Source organism: Episyrphus balteatus, chromosome 4 (assembly GCF_945859705.1).
Source record: "Episyrphus balteatus chromosome 4, idEpiBalt1.1, whole genome shotgun sequence".
Lineage (NCBI taxonomy): Eukaryota > Metazoa > Arthropoda > Insecta > Diptera > Syrphidae > Episyrphus > Episyrphus balteatus.
Window position 1 is genome coordinate 4,550,103 of NC_079137.1, and position 18,079 is coordinate 4,568,181.

At 32.5% G+C, this 18,079-nt stretch overlaps 3 protein-coding genes across 6 annotated transcripts in view; 2 read left to right on the forward strand and 1 right to left on the reverse strand.

Annotated features, from left to right (window-relative positions):
* The window catches only part of LOC129920097 (39S ribosomal protein L19, mitochondrial), a 93,593-nt gene extending 91,897 nt beyond the window's left edge, over window positions 1–1,696 (forward strand). The window contains exons 2-4 of one of the 2 annotated variants that reach the window (XM_056001288.1): window positions 466–585; window positions 648–974; window positions 1,054–1,696. In XM_056001288.1, the coding sequence (XP_055857263.1) occupies window positions 522–585; window positions 648–974; window positions 1,054–1,598 (936 nt within the window). In that variant the 5' untranslated portion in view covers window positions 466–521 and the 3' untranslated portion in view covers window positions 1,599–1,696. Of the gene's footprint in view, window positions 1–431; window positions 586–647; window positions 975–1,053 lie in introns of those variants that run through there. The other variant, XM_056001287.1, reaches the window with a different exon arrangement.
* Window positions 1,697–3,652: 1,956 nt separating this feature from the next.
* Window positions 3,653–7,781, reverse strand: LOC129919548 (protein unc-50 homolog). Its single transcript, XM_056000465.1, has 4 exons — window positions 7,318–7,781; window positions 4,387–4,452; window positions 3,961–4,320; window positions 3,653–3,905 (listed from the first exon to the last, which is right to left on the reverse strand). The coding sequence occupies exons 1-4, from the start codon at window positions 7,577–7,579 to the stop codon at window positions 3,769–3,771; spliced, it is 825 nt and encodes a 274-aa protein (XP_055856440.1). The 5' UTR covers window positions 7,580–7,781; the 3' UTR covers window positions 3,653–3,768.
* A 1,818-nt stretch (window positions 7,782–9,599) lies between these two features.
* On the forward strand, window positions 9,600–16,192 carry LOC129918679 (mothers against decapentaplegic homolog 4). Of its 3 annotated transcripts, none has more exons than XM_055999358.1 (9): window positions 9,601–10,165; window positions 10,227–10,498; window positions 13,652–14,003; window positions 14,220–14,342; window positions 14,521–15,096; window positions 15,158–15,401; window positions 15,466–15,634; window positions 15,701–15,827; window positions 15,921–16,192. In XM_055999358.1, the coding sequence occupies exons 1-9, from the start codon at window positions 10,111–10,113 to the stop codon at window positions 16,130–16,132; spliced, it is 2,130 nt and encodes a 709-aa protein (XP_055855333.1). In that variant the 5' UTR covers window positions 9,601–10,110; the 3' UTR covers window positions 16,133–16,192. The 3 variants fall into 3 exon arrangements, with proteins under 3 accessions (XP_055855335.1, XP_055855333.1, XP_055855334.1); XM_055999359.1 differs by having other exon boundaries at window positions 9,602–10,165; window positions 15,930–16,192; XM_055999360.1 differs by lacking the exon at window positions 14,220–14,342 and having other exon boundaries at window positions 9,600–10,165.
* Window positions 16,193–18,079: the final 1,887 nt, after the last annotated feature.

The following is an 18,079-nucleotide window of genomic DNA, read 5'->3' on the forward strand; positions in this document are numbered from 1 at the left end:
ATGAACAAAATTTCAAACTGACATATCAACGTTCAGATGTGGAATTTTTTTCATACAAATATCGTTACCGCTACCCGTACCGCTACCGCATACCCTCCGGTGTGGCCAAGCCTTTAATGTTTCGAATGTCTGTATTTCGGTTATATAAAGCATGGAATACACGGTACATTATCGTACCGATTTTCGTACAGAATTTGAATCGCATTCGATAACTGTATCGTATCGTAAGCCAAGTTGAACTTTTCTTATACCCCCCTCTCTGAGTTGATTTTCTCTATGCAACGAGATTATGCTTCAAATATCTATCCCGCATCACTACCGCACAGCATACCTCTTTAATGTGTTAGTACCTTAAGGTTTTTAATTTCTGTTGTTGAACGCATCCAGTGCAGATATTTTCTCAGTCGGCAATGCAGTGCTCTTCTGTCACTTTTCTGACAGTTCGTCTTTATTCATATTTTTCCGCAACTTGCCCTTTTCCAGAAAAATAAAATAGAAAAGTTATTTTTCATCATTTAATCATGAATGTTCCCGGCCGAATATTCAATAAAAATGCTCTCCACCTTAACACCTTCAAACGAATTGGTAAATATACCCTCAAATTATTGATTGTCAGTCAAATATTAATGCCGTATTTTTATCTTCAGTCACGTTCTCAACAAAACCCCAACTAAAGGAATCACCGCCTGTTACCCAATCATCATCATCGTCAACAACAACAACACCATCTCCACCAACAAATCCACCACAAGAACCAAGAAAACCCATTACTTTAACTAATTACAGATTCATTTATCCAGAATTTCTTCCCGATCCCAAAATCGAATGGCGTAATTCTGTCCGTGAAAAACTCGAACGCATGGACATGGTCGAACGTCGCAAACAAATCGACATACCTGAATTCTATGTTGGTTCTATTCTAGCAGTCACAAGTTCTGATCCCCATGCAGCTGGCAAAGTTAGCCGATTTGTAGGTAAGTTCGACAAAACAGTTTTTTCTATTCAAAGATTTTTTCGAGGTTTTATGAAAGAGAAAAATGAAATTCTTCTCAGGCATTTGCATTGACCGCGATCGTTGTGGATTGCGAGCTCGTTTCATACTTCGCAATGTTGTCGATCATCAAGGTTGTGAGGTACTCTATGAAATGTACGATCCGACAATTCATAAAATCGAAGTTCTGCGTCTTGAGAAACGTCTCGACGACAAACTATACTATCTGAGAGATGCACTCCCAGAATATAGCACTTTTGATTTGAATATGGAAGCTGATATTCTACCCGAAGGAACACCAGTTCCAATTAATGATATCCAAGTTAAATTGAAACCACGTCCATGGTTGGAACGATGGGAACGACAAGATTTGTTGGGTGTTTCCAACATCCATGAGCATATCAAAGAGAAACATATTCTTAGTGCGGAAAGGGTGCGCAAACCATGGGAGAAATATGATATGATGAAACAGTATCGTAGTACTATTCCGGAAGAGGAGCAGAAGGAAATCTTTGCAGAAGTGCATTCGCAATTGCATCAATTGGAATTGGCTAGGAAGAAGATGAAGCGCAAGCGTACATTTATTAGGCCAACTAATTTAGCTTAAATTTAGAAAAGAGTTTTAGTTTTTTTTTTTTTTTAATGTTATGGTCGTTATTGAAAAAAATTAATAAAAATTACGAAATAGTTTTATGCGACAGTTAATTTAGTTTTTAAATTACGTTCTTTTTTTATGAGCTTTAACTTTAAAGAAGGTTTAGGATGTTTCCAGTCTTTAATTGGGTTTATCATATGGACGTCCCAATCCTCCTCTACCTTTCCTTAACAATTTTGATTTTAAGGGTAACATGAGGTGAAAGTTACTACTAAACTTCGTGGCAAAATGTTGTTGATGCAAACTTTGCTATAATCCGCTTTAAATTTGAACATCACGCTGATCCATGGTACAAAATGTGTGAAAAGTTACTCGATTAAGGAAACATTAATCTTACCGAGAGGACGGATGATAGGAAGACCTCAATTCCACATCATAGTAAGCACTCTATTCGGACACCAGATTGACCCTGTTGTAATTGATCTCAGAACTGCCAACCAAATTGACCATGTTCTAATTGACTCAAGGCAATCTTCCAGTATCATGGATATCTGAATTTTACTGTTATATGAGTTATTTATCATCGAATTACATTAGCTAAATCTACGGTTTTAAACAATAGCTCAGTTTTTTTTATACAACTCAATATCTGCTCATTTTTTTTATTTTATTCACAAAACAACTACTTAATTATTGTGTTATTTTTTTTGCATTAAAAAAGGAAAAATGAGTAGCTACGGAGTTGTAAAAAAAAACACGGCTGTTAATAGGTACGTCCTTTTGGATTTCATCTAGCATGGATTTATAATGCTATATCTGCATTATTTCGACCATAAAAAAAAACAATCCTTTGATTTATTGGATACAAAATATTTTTTCAAATCTTCAATAAATTCTCAGAGAACCCACCACAAGGAACCAGACGACAAATGCAGCCAAACGAAAACTAAAAAAAAAAAAACCATTTTTAAACTCATTCGAAATTGCAACACCATAATCATTTGCTGGTTCATTGGACTACTCTGTAGTCTGTAATCTCTTCTTATTTATCGCATTATCGTTATTGCCCTTAAAATGCGTCATAAAATTTTCTGAAATTTTTGTATTGAAATCTTGAAAATATAATCACTAATTATTCTGTTCCACCGGATAGCTACACCAGAGTTTAGTAGCGTGACTAATCATTCACTTAAAAAATACTGCATCTGTAAATTGTCAATAATTTATTAAATTTGTTGCCAAGCGGATTTTCAGCACTCATACAATCCAGTACTTGTCCAGCATACTTTAACTTCATAAAAAGATCGATATGGGCCACAAAATCATCATTACTTGTAAACAAAGTACTCTTCGTTTTTCGGGCCTTCGATATTGGAGGAAATACTTATTTGAAAACAAAATTCGTGTCTAATTCCAATGAATATTCTGGCCAACAAATATTGTTAACAAGAATTTCATTACTTCTTTATTTGAAACTCGTTGTTCCTCTCTCCAGACTGAAGCTTATTCCAATAAAATGCAGTTTTGATAAAAATTCTAGCAAAGGACTTAAATACATAATTCCTTTATATATTAAATTGTGACTAGTCTTATAACCATATATTAAGTCTCGGGCCTTAAATACAAAATTTGTTAATCGGAGGGAAAAAGATTCACCGTTAGAAATGTTCTTTTGATAATCAGAGCTGTGCTAGAGAATTATAATCGTAATTCATGCCAAGGAAATAAGAACAATATTTTATGCAGACTGTACCAAGTCAAGGTCGTTCTCGATTTCTTGTGTGTCAATCTGGGGCTGTTTCTCGACAAGCTACATCAACTATGTACATCAGCTACATTTACTACATCGACGACCCTAAAAATCCATAGTAAAGCTCCATTTAATGTTGGGAAATATTGTTTGTGGTCGGAATAGTTCAAAAATACTAAAATTTTATCCATGTGGTCCGATGGAATGGAGATATTGAAGTTTAAAGTCGTTGATGTAGTAAATACAGTTTGAGGATGGATGACGCATTTTTACTGTAAATGACGGAGAGTAAATAAAATGTTTTTAAATTAAATTATTTTCGTTTTGTTAATTTTTTTATTTTTGTTTAAATAATTTCGTGAGAAAACCTTGTTTTCTATTTACAAATTTTTATTTTTTTATATACTCTCTCCTTTCCGATCATCACGATCATCAGTACAACCTATACTTATAGAACATTATAAACGATACCGTTACATTCCATCCAATAATCATCGTCATTAAATAGAACAAAAACACAATGGGAAGAGGAATTAAGAATAACCGAGTGTTTTTTAAATGAGGGATACCTAAAATGAAAAATGATTAGCTACATATTACAAAAAATAATATATTTTTCCTTACAATTATATCCCAAGAAGGTAATATAGATATAATAACAAAAAGCCAACAGCCAAAAGGTATTACCAATAAATCGCGAAATAAACCACGTCTGACTGATGAGCCAATTGTAAAAGAACAACTGAATAAAGTGCAACAACATGAGTGGCGGAAAGAAGGCATTCAAATGAACATCGAATGCATATCCCCATTCGATGTCGGGCTCAAGATTGCTGGCACGCATATATCTATTGGTGACAATCCAGTAGAATGTTGCAACCAAACAGCCAGCAAAGATACAATCAACAAACACGACATAGAATATAAATGAGATACTTTGCCAGAAACTTAAACCAAGGACATAGGCAAAACCAAGAGAAGTCACTGAAATGATTCAAAGAGTTTCATTGATTTAGGAAAGAATTGAAATGCCTCTAAAAAATAACTTACCACACACACAAATTAAAAGAAGAACCAGAAATGCTGGGTCATCTCTAGCAAATTGGGATTTTGTCTCTGAAAGAAAAGATTATTTATTTAGTAACCAATCTACGAATTTACATTCAACATATTTTGAAAAAAAAAAAAAGAAATAGTAACAATTATTTCATAAACACATATTTTACATATTCGTACATAGGTTATATAAAAAAAAATTTAATTGAAAATAAATTAGGTTAAGCAAAGTTAATAATCGGCTTTTGAATAAATTTCTAGACATAGATATATTCAATTTTGAATAATACTGGTTAAATAAGCTACAAGCTACAACTTGCAGAGATCGGTTCACGCTGTGCGTATGATGAGAATCAATTGCCAGAACCAGAAGCGGTCTGGGTCTTAAAGAAGAAGAAGGAGCATACAGATGGATGCAGTTAAGCAAACTCTCACAATCAATACTATTCATTTTTCTTCTCATATCAAGGTTCTGTATTCCAAGTAATACACATTTTGAATTATAAGAATGATGAAATCCTTCTACATTATCTTCAAAAACATTTCGCAGAGCAAACCTGAAAAAATTTTTCTGAATGTTTTCAATTTCCTTTTTATTAAATTGAGACAATACAAGAACAGGACGCGCAATACTGCAATATAAGGACTTAATTGTATAAAGATCTTTGAAGTCAAATGAATTTCTTTTAATGAATCCATGTAAGGAATTTGCTTTGGACACAATGGAATTAATGTGAAGGTTAAATCTAAATATCGAATCGAATATGACAAATGAATTTTTAACTCTTCTACAATTTGTAACGGTAGATTATTCAGTGGATAATTTGGAATAATATTCAACATAATTAAAGATGTTTGAGAAAATTCCAATTTGTTCCCATTTCTCAAACATCTTTAATTAAGTAATCACTTGGCCAAATAACTCTTCTAATATTCAACAAGCACACTTTTCCATATTTAATAACAAATCGTTTAATTTGCACCAATCGACAAAAGACAATCAATTCAGTAAGAAATCTGAGAGAATAACTTACGGCCGATTTCTTGACAGAGTCCTAGCGCTAGTACCGGTCCTAGTCCTAAAGTTAGTACTCAAATCGGTATCAACTCATTTCTTCACTCAAGTACTAAGCCTTAGAACTGTCAATTTAGGACCGAGTACTAGTTAGGACTTGGTACTAGCTAGCTCCTCAAAATCTGCTAGTACCTGGTTATTATACCAATCGTTAGTACTCAAATCGGTACCAAGTGATTTCTTCACACAAGTTCTAAGCCCTAGTACTGTCAAATTGGTACCGATTTTTGCTTAGGACGTCCTAAAAGTTAGAACCTAAAAATCGACAGTCTAGCGACGATAATACTTGATTTGGTTGGATTTTTTGCATTTATTGCAAAATTTAATTAGCAGTTTTGAGATTTGGTGTCTTTTTAAATAGATACTTTTATTGATTTTTATTCTGATTTTGTAATTTTATTTTTTGTCGAAATTGTTCATTTTGTAATTTTTTTTTTGTTGAAGAAAATGAATTTAATTTTTGATGCAGAATTGGTAAACGACATCTGTCCCGCAATTAAAAATGTTGTGGGTAGACTTTTTTAACAAAAAGTCGGCGCCTTTTACTTTTTCAAGTTAATAACGCGACTTGCACCGATGATTTCATTGAGGCATAATCACACAAAAAAAGACTGCACTTTTAAAAACTGTTATTTTTATTGAAATATAAAGGTACAAACGTCTAATACGGAAACTATTTTTTTTATGTGCTAACTTAAAATGATTCTTCTTCCGGCAGGCGACCTTCGTAGGAAATAGACATGACATCCCATTTTTGATGAATTTTAACTTTTTTTATTTTAATTTTTTCTTCTTAGGTCTTCTTAAGCGTCACTATAATTTTTTTTAATTATTTTTTAAATGGTGATTTCACTAAATTTCAACGTTTTTTGTCTATTTTGTTTTGTTTGATTTACTGAATTATCAAATAATCTATTTAAAACTTCAAAATATTGTCAAAATGACAGTTAGACCAGTTTTATACGAATTAATTCTTAGGACTGCTTTGTGAACTTAGATCAGGTCCTATAAATGTGAAGAAATGCTCAGGTACTAACTTTTCGTTAGGACCGAGTACCAGTGCTAGTACCGGTCCTAGCTAGACCGGGTACTAAGCTGGGCTAGTACTCATGTGAAGAAATTGGCCGTTAATATCATCCGCATACATTAAGCAATGAGAATTTTTAAAACTATTCGGAAGATCATTAACAAAAAGTAAGAACAGTATTAGGCTCAGGTTACTTCCCTCTGGAACCCAAGAGGTTACTCTAATTTTCTTTTGAGAAAAAGTCTCCAATCCTCACATATTGTTTCCGTCCAAGTAAATATTACGAAAACCATTGTAGGAGCGGTCAATGGATCTCATAAGCTTTTAGTATTTCTAAAAGAATATAGAAATTAACTCCGCTGAAGACTTCAACAAAGTCAGTTTAAATCATATGAAATTGTTTCCAAATGTCCAGATTATTGATGCAAAAATTTGTGAATTCTACTAGATTAGAATTAGTAGACCTACCTTTCCCAAAACCTTGGTGATATTTACTAACGTGATGTTTTATAACATATTTAAATTCATCTTGAACAAGCTTTGGAACAACTACTGATAATTTAGAAATGGGTCTATAGTTCGATACCAAATTCTATGAACCAAATTTAAAAATCCGATCAATGATGGAGGCTTTCAATTCATCTAAAAACATTCCATTAGAAATAGATTTGTTAAAAAGATGTTATAGTGGAACAGAAAGAGAACTTGCACAATGACGAAAAACGATAGAAAAAAAAAGCATTTATAAATTTCCAAAAAGATATAGGATCTTATCTATCTTAAATCCTTCCTTTTGATAAACCTAAAGTCAAAAGATACTTACGTTTTCTATAATTAAAATTCCTGTAAACTTTTTGTGGTGCAATGAGTAGGTAGATCATTTGCCATAAAGCAAATTCAAAATCCATTTGATTGAATTTCAATAATCTTCGTAGATATTTGTAACTCTTTGTTGTGGCTGAGAGACAATCACGATTATGATTTACGGGTGGTGGCAGAGGTGATGTTCCACGGGAATAGTAGCTTCCTGCGCCACTGGCATAAGAAGGAGCCAACGATGGTGTTGGAGATGTGGAGTGTTTCATTTTGATATTATTTGTTTTCTGATAATTTTACTGTCGTTTTGGAATTAAACTATAGGGTTTTATTTTAACTTTGGGAATTTAATAAATTGAAATTAATAACATTTTCTTTTTAAATTTTGTTTTCGTATTTCTTTAAAATCGAAGTTTTCTTTTCTTTATTTTCGATAAAAATATTTTTGACACATCATTGACGTTTTTTTGGATGTTTTCTGTCATAATTTTTTTTGACGTTTGAATATGTGGGAACAAATTTTAATAGAGAGTGATATGGGTTGAATTTATGAGTTCAAGGGAATGCATCGGCTTGAGATTTTTTGGTCACAATTTGATTCTTCAAAACCAAATGCCTTCTTCTTCAATCTGTTAATTTTGTTTTTCTGGTGCACAAAAAGGGCCAGCTGTACAAAAGTGGTTCAGCCTTAATTCAGTAATTTAACTTTCCGATTTCGGTGGATTAGCTGTGGCTCAACTTTTATTCAAGCATGGGTTTAGCTATTTTAGCATTCATAGACTTTAAACCAGGGGACGACGGCATACGACTTTTTGACTATTGCTCTCTCTATTTAATCAGAAGAAAGTGTTAGAGACATAAAGCGTCAATACGTTAACGTGTACGTATGCCGTAGTTCGACCCCAGTGCTAAACTTCAACCTTACCACCGATTTCAAAAGATAAAAGTTGCTGAATCATGGATTAAATATTTGTACAACTGGCCCTAATAGATTCCATTGAAAATTGGTAAATTTGAAAAGTTAATACCAATGGTGGCAGTTTGAATCAAACTGTTTTAACTAGTTCCCAAATAAAATCATTGGCAAATTATCTCATTTCGAATGTCAAAACGTATAGGAAATTATTTCATTTGAAATGAGATAATTTCTGAAATTATCTCATTTTTGAGCTCTAATGAAATCAGCCTTCAGACTATTAAGTTGTGACATAAAAATTTCGAGCTAAATGAATTCAAAATTTAATTTATCTGTGTTTTGTATTTTGATACAAGAAATGTAAGAAATAAAAAAAAAAAAATTGCATGTATTTTACAATTCCGAGGACATAAATCTTTCATGTTTTCCGCGCCAATGTCACGTTCCGTTCTTCTGTTGTTGAGGATTTTTCGCAGCAACGAAACCATGTTGGTTTGGGAACTTAACGTCGACACGACATTCAGTTGTGTAATTTTTTCATAAATTAATTGTTTTTTTTTTAGCGTTTTTTGTAGCCAGTCATCCTTGATTTGGCAATGCCATACACTTCAAAACAGAGTCGTAGGTTATGGACTTTTATAAAGACTTATCCGTATGACAGTATATGAAATTTAATTTACTGCTTATAAAACCCAGACAGAACCACTTTTGTACCACAGTACACATAATAAGGTAATATATTCCGAACGTTGTCAAATAAATTCTTTTATTGTGGGCTTAAAGTCAAAGAATTTATTTATATAAGAAAAGTCACCAAATTTGTTAAAGAACGTTGTCAAAGTTTGTTTGTCAAAAATGGGCACCAATCTGTCAGGTCGGCCTTTAATTTTCATATTTCAATCGCAGTAAACAGGAAATTTGTTTTTGTTTTAATTTATAAAATGTCATTTAAAAATATTATAAATTGAAAAATAACAAATTTTCTTCGTGTTTCATCGCGGAAAATAGTAAATAATTGTTTAAAAATTAGTGGTGAGCGTGGTTTATCGGTTTTTGTGCGTTTTTCGTCGGTATTTTAAACAATTAAGAATTCGGTAGCTGACATTGGTCGCCAAAGTGTCATGTTTTGACAATCTGGCGACCAATGTCAGTTCGGAATATATTACCTTTTTATGTGTACTGTGCTTTTGTACAACTCATACAAATTAATTTTCACAATTGAATTGCAAACTTAAAAACGCTCCATGTAAATCCATACCCATCTACATCCTCAATTATTTCCATCCCCAACCATACGAACACATCCCACATTGGCATGAAAAAAAAAATACAAAAAAAAAAAAAAATCGAAATGCACTGTCGCCATATTTATTTCATTTTTCATTCTCGGAAGAACCTTTTTTCATCACCGCAAAAATATTTTCCAACAGATTGTGGTTAAATTTATTAAATAATTTACATTAAAACAACTAATTACTTACAAAACCATCTTATTAAACTGTTTATTATGTAAACTAACAGAAAATTCTTATAGTTTTCTTACAAAATTCAATTGAAAAGAAGAATTCTATTCAATTCCAAACTTTGAAGGGTGCATAGAAAAGCAAAACAAAAAATAATAGAATTACCGATAAGTGCGTGTGGTGTGATTCAACACAAAACAAAAAAAAAATTCCAATAATAAAAAAGAAAAACATTTCTTATTTCAATGTTGTGAAATAAATTAACTACAAATGGTTTAAAATTGTATCGAATTTTTATTATAAAACAAAAACATAAAAAAAAGATAAAAAAAAGAAAATTTAGCGGCGTGGGGCGGTAATCAAATCACACCTCAAAGTGGATGCCCGGAGTAGCCTGGGTGTTCCCCAGGATTATTCAGGAATGGTTGGTCTTGCTGGTGGTGGACATTTGTATGCAAATGTCTCACCACAAGATAGTAAGTTTAAAAATCATTAATTTTGTGCTTGAAACTAGATAAATTTATTACCATTTGTTAGCAATCATTGTTCGTGAAATGAATTCAATGCCTCCGCCCCCGACATCGGCGCCAACATCCGCTGACGCATGCTTGAGCATTGTGCATTCGCTAATGTGTCATCGGCAAGGTGGCGAGAGCGAAGGATTCGCCAAACGCGCAATTGAATCGTTGGTCAAGAAACTCAAAGAGAAACGAGACGAATTGGATTCATTGATAACAGCGATAACAACAAATGGGGCACATCCTAGCAAGTGTGTGACAATACAAAGAACACTCGATGGCAGGTTACAGGTATGAATTATTGAATAAAGTTTAATTTTTAAAATTAAAAATGATATAAAATCAAAATCGATATTTAATAATAGAAATTTACTACATGACCTTGATAACTAAGCAATAAGAGGGGAACATACAAAATATTGAGCATATCTTTGATAAAAATACTTTTAGAAGAATTAAAAAGTTGACACTTTTTAAAACAATAATTACACTGGTCTGCAAGGAAATCCTCCTATAAATAAAACTATACTTTTCTAAAGGATTTTTGTATGCTGATTCCGAATCCGAAGTCAGAATTGATCTAGCACGTCACGTTTTTTAGATATTCCAGTTAGAAAATCTCAAAAACCCATTTTTTTTGCTGTTTTCGAAGAAATATTTTGGCATAATGTAATATTTTTCAACTAAAATTGTTACGGTTTATGAAAGAACTTATTTTTTTCTTTCAAATTCAGTTTCAATCTTCTCAATATCTCTTTTCTTCTCCGAGATATCTTTATTTAAGTAAGTTTAGTAGGTTTGGCATATCTTATCATAAAAAAAACTGATCTCTAAAAATTAATATATCTTTCTCCCTAGAACAAAAATATACTTTTCTAATGGACTTTAGAGTGCTGATTTTGAATCCGAACTCAAAAAATTCCGGTCAGCTCTGGTTTGTGAGAAATAGTAGTTTTTTTTGAGATTTTCTAAGAAAAAACTTGATTTTGTGATACTTTAATGCGAATATCTTAAAATCCTCACGTGATGGAATTTTTTTGACTTCGGATTCTAACTCAACACATCAAAAACTATAAGAAAAGTATACTATTGTTTCTTTTAGAAATAAACCTGAAGCTTTACAAGGCAGTTTATCGAATGGTTTATTACAAATAAGATATTTCTAAATAGATAAATAGTATATAAAATTACAAAACACTTAAAAATTTTGTTTTATGTATTTTATTATGGTTTTCTTTACATATTTGACTTTTTAACTATAATGGGCGTTGATATTTTACATTTTCCATAATTAAGGTGTTTTTGTTCATGTTGGCTTTACTAAAAAGTAAAGGATTTCGATATTTCTGCTTTTTTTATAAATCAGTATTTTAAAATACATTACATCAAAAAACATTAATTTAAAAGGACATATTTAATGTCAATCGATAGGCCATATTACGAGGAATAAGTCCTCCAAATTTGAGCTCAATGCTACAAATAGTTTTAATTTTGCACGAATTCAAATAAATCTAAAAGGTTGATTTTTTAGAAACTACCCACATTTTTCAAAAATCATTTTTACAAAAATGGTACCTGATAGAATTTTTCTGAAACCAGATTTAGATTCAGGAAAGACTAATCTTTCATAATATCAAAAAATTATTTGAAGGAGAAAAAAAAAGTTAAATTTTGCAGACCAGTGTTATCAGTCTTAGGTTTCTCTGGTAATCAGCGCCATCGATATATTTTTCAAATTCAAATTTAGTCTCATCGGAAATAAACTACTCCTGAACGAATAACTCTTTCATCTTTCAAAAGAGAAAAACAAATATTTAGATGAAGTGAAATACAAATTTAAAAAAGTGTTCTGAAGAACGTTGAAAAATTTTAGAAATTTTTTATCGGCCTCAAAAATTCAAAACAATCAAAAAAAAAAACTTAATAAGAATTAACAAATCCATAATACTTGTTTCCCAGCAAAGATTCTTCTCTCATTGAAAAACTTTTTGAGATGTCGGTCAAAAACTTCTCTTTGTTTGACAAAGAAGTAAATCTATTACAAACATGATAATGCACAAATTCAGAAAACGAAACAAAATTTTTCCATCTTAAATTTCTATTATAAAAATACACATGTGGTCAAAAAAATCAAATATCTCTTTTTTGATTTTATACTCCAAAAAATCGATTGCTAGACACCTCTAGAATATACTCACCAAATATGAGCTCTTATAATGGGAAGGTCATCCGCTTCCTACTTTTCCATTTTTACATCAATTTCATATTAAAAAACAAAATCATTTTTTTTATCAATCGACTTTTTAGTAATTTTTTTTTAACATATTCTTGTAGAAAATTGAACGCTCTATAAAAAAAGCCTTGCAAACTTTTTTCGTTTATCTAACAGTTTAAAAGATATCGAGGTCCAATGTTTGAGAAAATCATTAAAAGTTCTTTTTTATTCTTAATTTTGTGTATAACAAATTGAAAAATTATAGTAATCAAACGGGCAAAACATATTCTTGTTGGAAATAGATTGCCTCCAAAAAAAGGTCCTAAAAACTTTTTTTTATTAATTTAACCATTTGAATTTATATTTTTTACTTTCTCAAAATTTTCTAATACAATGAGATGTCAAATTATCAAGATGCATTCCTGTTGGAGCTCGAACGTTCTACCAGAAAGGTCCTTCTCTTTGGTATCAAATCGGTTGCTTTAACCGTTTCGAAGATATTCGTATCCAAATCCGAATGCTCACTGATTTCAATAGTTTTTTTTATGACCAGTATGCATTTGGATTTGGATACGAATACCTTCGAAAATGCGATTTTTGGTTTATATATGCGTGAAAATCAAGTAGTAATACTTGACTGGTGTTTAAAATTTTTCATAAAATATTTTTTTTTACATTATGCATCGAAAAACGAATTTCAATTTTTTTTAAATAAATAGTGCAACAGCTATACAAAATTTAAATGCTCAAAGTTTTAGTCAGTTATTGTAGAAAATTATTAAAAAAAAAAATTTATAAAATTCATTCATTCGTGGTTGTGGTGAACGAAAATGTAAGATGATGAAATTTAAAATACACTGAAACGAAAAAAAGCTAATATTTTCTAAACTGGTTGCGATAGAAATATTTTCTATTTGGTTTTAGTACAGTCATAAGTTTAGCTATCAGCCATTTCAAGCTTATCCATTTTTTACCGGACACACTTTATAATGTATTGTCAATCAGAATTAAAAATTTCAAAACAGTTCTGCAAAACCTCGAAATAAATTGGGCCAATGGGGTTACAGAATTGCCAATTGCAGGCAGAATTGTCATATTTCATCAAAATTCATGTTTCGAATTTGCTCCGGATACAATAACCATTCCATAACACATTCAGGTTTAAGGATTAAAATTAATTTTTTGTTTCACAACTCGTGATATTTGTTATAATATCATATAATTTACAGGTTGCAGGTCGCAAAGGTTTCCCTCATGTCATATATGCTCGCATCTGGCGTTGGCCGGATTTGCATAAAAACGAATTGAAACACGTCAAATACTGTTCATATGCGTTCGATCTCAAATGCGATTCAGTTTGTGTGAATCCATACCACTACGAGCGTGTTGTGTCGCCAGGAATCGATTTATCTGGCTTGAGCCTGCAATCGGGTCCAAGTCGAATTGTCAAAGATGAATACTCGGCTGGTCCAGTGGTGGGCGGTGGTGGTGGCATGGACATCGATGGCAATGATATCGGTACAATACAACATCACCCGTCACCACTGGGTCCCCAAGGCTATGGCTATCCTCAGGGATCTGGTAAGAAAGAATATTCACATTAGTATTTATTAAGCATTTTTAATTATAAATGGATTTTTTATGATTTTTGATTCTACTTTGAGTTGCTAACTGTGCAGTTGTTTAGATGTTTTTTCTTCGTATTCTCTATTGTCTTTTTTAATTTGATTTCATTTTGGTTTTTTCGTTTTCTTTTTTCTTTATATCTGTTGACACTTTTTTGCTGCCGTTATTTAGTGCCTGATCCAAGTCAAATGAGTGCAATGTTCTCGGGACGAACTATACCAAAAATTGAACCGACCGAGGGTCCGCGGAGTCCATGGATGGCTCCTCCTCCTCGGTTGGCACCGCATCCGCTCTGTAAGATTTATGATTTTATGTTTATATTTTCTTTCGTTTTCATTTTTATTAGTTTTGTTTTGCATTTTGCTCTATTTCTTGATTTTTTGTTTTTGATTTTTGCATTGGTGTTGTTGTTTCATGGCGACAGTGAGGTTTATTGTGGTGTCGGAGTTGCTTTAATGTTTATTTTTTTCAGCGGTTTCACACGTTATGCCTTTGCAAGGTCAAGGGTCAATGAACCCTGCCTCTGTGATGCCTCCACCGCCGCCTCAAGCACAATCAACGCAATCAACACAGTCGTCTCTGCAGGTGAGTTTGTCCGGTGGTGGAGGCGGCGGTGGTGGTGTCGCCTCTGACGGCTCCAGCCATCTGGGGCAAACATCACCCACAGAATCGAGCCAACAATCTCAGAGTGGTAGTGGCAGTGGTGGCGGTGGAGGCAGCAGTTCCTCTGTTGGTTCCGGACAGGGATCCTACTATGGACAAACGAGTTCATCACAAATGCCAAATGCTGAGGGTAAATTTGGCACGTCTCTAAATAATGTTGGCGCCTCTTCGGGTTCGCCACATATGCAGCAAAACGGTTATGTGACAATGGCTAGTCAACAGCCGAACACACTGCAAACGCAGACATACACTCAACCGCCACCGCAGGGCGTGGGGGGCGGGGTTGCGGCTGCTGCTGCCCAGGGAACATGGACGGGTTCAAGTACACTCACGTATACACAGTCAATGCAACCTCCAGATGTTCGTTCACACCATGGAGGCTATTGTGAGTTAGGATTTTTGATAGTTTTGATTGTTGAATGAAATGTTTTTCTTGATTTTATTAGGGAATGCACCAATTTCGGGTGATATGACTGGACAACCAAGACTGTTGTCACGTCAGCCTGCACCTGAATACTGGTGTTCCATAGCGTACTTCGAATTGGACACTCAGGTGGGAGAGACGTTCAAAGTGCCCTCATCGAAGCCAAATGTTATTATCGATGGCTATGTTGATCCTTCGGGTGGGAATAGATTCTGTTTAGGAGCTCTAAGTAATGTTCACAGAACGGAGCAAAGTGAAAGAGCTCGGTATGCTAGTAATTCTTATTCATATGAAATGCAGATGTTAATGATTTATATAAATCTTCTTAAGATTACACATTGGAAAAGGCGTTCAGCTTGATTTACGTGGCGAAGGCGATGTTTGGCTGAGATGTCTGAGTGATAATTCGGTATTTGTTCAAAGCTACTATCTGGACAGAGAAGCCGGACGAACTCCTGGCGACGCAGTTCATAAAATTTATCCTGCAGCTTATATAAAAGTAGGAATCTTAGGATAATTAGATAAAATTTTATTGAGTTTATTGTTTTTTGTTGAAAAAAATAAGGTATTCGACCTGCGACAGTGCCATCAACAAATGCATTCACTTGCAACAAATGCTCAAGCAGCTGCTGCAGCACAAGCAGCAGCTGTAGCTGGGTTACCTAGTACACAGCTTGGTGGAGCACCAAGAGGTAAGTGTCGTTGATAAAACGACTGACTGAATTTTTTCTTCATGCATATTTCTTTTTGTTCACATTACTAATATCATTACCTGCTGTTGGCAGGTATTACAGCGGCTGCAGGCATTGGTGTCGATGACCTGCGTCGTCTATGTATTCTACGTTTAAGTTTCGTTAAAGGCTGGGGACCTGACTATCCACGACAATCGATCAAAGAGACCCCTTGCTGGGTAGAAGTGCATTTACATCGCGCCCTACAGCTGCTCGATGAAGTTTTGCATGCAATGCCTATTGATGGCCCTCGAGCGATTTCATAAATCCACTAAGAGTCATTCTCTTACACTCACATCAACAAAAAAAAAAAAATAATAATAAAATATACAAACACACACTCTCTATTTATTGATTAGCTTTCTTTGTTCAGTTTTAAAATTTATTAAAAACAATTTTAAAAATTGAACAAAGTGAGTGAAAATGAAATATTTTTGCTACAAAAAAAAAAACCGTTAAGTTAAAATATCATTAACAAAAGTATTCGTTAAATCGATAAAAAATAATTCAAATACACAGGATAGCTTATTTTATGTAATTTTTATTAAATTGACAAAGACAAACAATGATAAAATTGTTTTAAAAAGAAATCTTTAAAAAACAAACAAAAAAAAATATTGATTATGATATAAAATTTGAAAAATTATTTATCTATTCTATCGCCTTAATGCAGCAGTTGCAATTTTAATTTTTAATTTGTTAAGCTTATTTCGTTCTTTTTTTTCTGTTGTATTTTCTAAAAAGAAAAAAGAAAAAAAAGAAAAAGAACGAAAATTATAAGAAATATTTTAGAAATGTTTCGTTTTTCTTAAACTTATTGGCTTTTTGCTTGTTTTTTGTTTTAGTTTTTTTTTGTATTTTGTTTTTAATAATATTAAAAAAAAAAAGATAATAACCAAATGAGAAATTAAAAAAAAAAAATACTGAAATAGATCAAACAAGTTTTGATTTTTTAAATAAAATTGTTTTATTTACTCTTCTTCTATTATGGATTTTGAAACATGTTCTTTTTTTCAGTCAATCTAGTAGTAACTTCATTATTGCGGATGATTTACTTTTTTTTATAACTTCGCCAAAACATATAACAATCGGCAAAATCACATCAGGTTTGTAGCCTAAATAAGGCCTGTAGTTTTATAAGGCCTATTTTCTTAAGATACCTGTCTATGTGAAAGAGTACAAATTTTTCGAGTCAACACGGCATAAAGCTTCCCGAGAGCTGATTTTTTTTTACAATGTCATACAACTCTCAGGCACAACTTAATGACAACTCGCAGGGACTGCCAAATGGACAGGGACCTTTAGTTTTGGTTTCATTAAAAAAAATGCATTTTTAATGTTTTGAAAGGGTGCTTTTGTGTTTACAATGTTTTGAATTTTTCTAGTAAAGGTGTTTAGAGATATGCATTATGTATTTTTGAGGTTTATAGGCATTTAAAAGTCAAACAAATCGATTTTTTAGGGTTTTGGGTCCCAATTGTGTCCTATTATAAGTAGGATGTGGATTCAGGAGTCCTATTTTGTAAAATCGTTTGAATAATGTCTAAATTGTTCAGTTGGGATTACATAATATAAGTTTTCAAAGAGATGTTGGCGAAAGAATTTTTTCTATACAAATCCGAGACTAATCCATTCGCAAATAGCAACGACCACTTAGAAAAGCTTTCTGTCCACTTCTATTTGTAATTTATTCAATGATATGGATGCATAACTTTTTTTAAAAGACTTTTATAACCTTTTATTTCCAAAGAAATACAAATGGTGTGCGTAAGTAAGAAACGGCTCCCACGATTTTGACAAAAAAAAAAAAGTTCAAAAGCAGTTGTTTAAAGAAGGTCAATCATTTGATGAAAAAAGTTTTTTTTTCCAGAACTGTTGTTTTTTTAATTTCTACTTTCTCCAAAACGATTAATTCAATTTTAATTATATTTTTTTGTGTCCCAAAATTAATGCTGATAGGGCTCCCAGAATATGGTAATTTGTTTGTACCAAATTCTTAAGGTTTTCTATTAAATAAAGTTTTTGTGATTTTAGTAAAGTTGAAATTTCTCAAAAACGACTCCAATGTAATGTAAATTTTAAGACAAGGTCTATCTTTTAATGAAAAAAAACTTTTTGAAAATCATTATTAACGGTACCTGCCATAGAACTGTTTTTTTTTTTTTTAATCCGATTTGCTCCGAAACTCCTTATTCGATTTCTATGAACATTTT

Coding starts and splice junctions, on each gene's coding strand:
- LOC129919548 (XM_056000465.1), bottom strand. CDS start 7,579: ATGAAACACTCCACATCTCCAACACCATCGTTGGCTCCTTCTTATGCC. Junction 4,321..4,386: donor TCTTTTAATTTGTGTGTGTG/GTAAGTTATTTT, acceptor GAATCATTTCAG/TGACTTCTCTTGGTTTTGCC. Junction 3,906..3,960: donor TACCTTCTTGGGATATAATT/GTAAGGAAAAAT, acceptor TTTTCATTTTAG/GTATCCCTCATTTAAAAAAC.
- LOC129918679 (XM_055999358.1), top strand. CDS start 10,111: ATGGTTGGTCTTGCTGGTGGTGGACATTTGTATGCAAATGTCTCACCA. Junction 14,343..14,520: donor GTTGGCACCGCATCCGCTCT/GTAAGATTTATG, acceptor TATTTTTTTCAG/CGGTTTCACACGTTATGCCT. Junction 15,635..15,700: donor ATCCTGCAGCTTATATAAAA/GTAGGAATCTTA, acceptor GAAAAAAATAAG/GTATTCGACCTGCGACAGTG.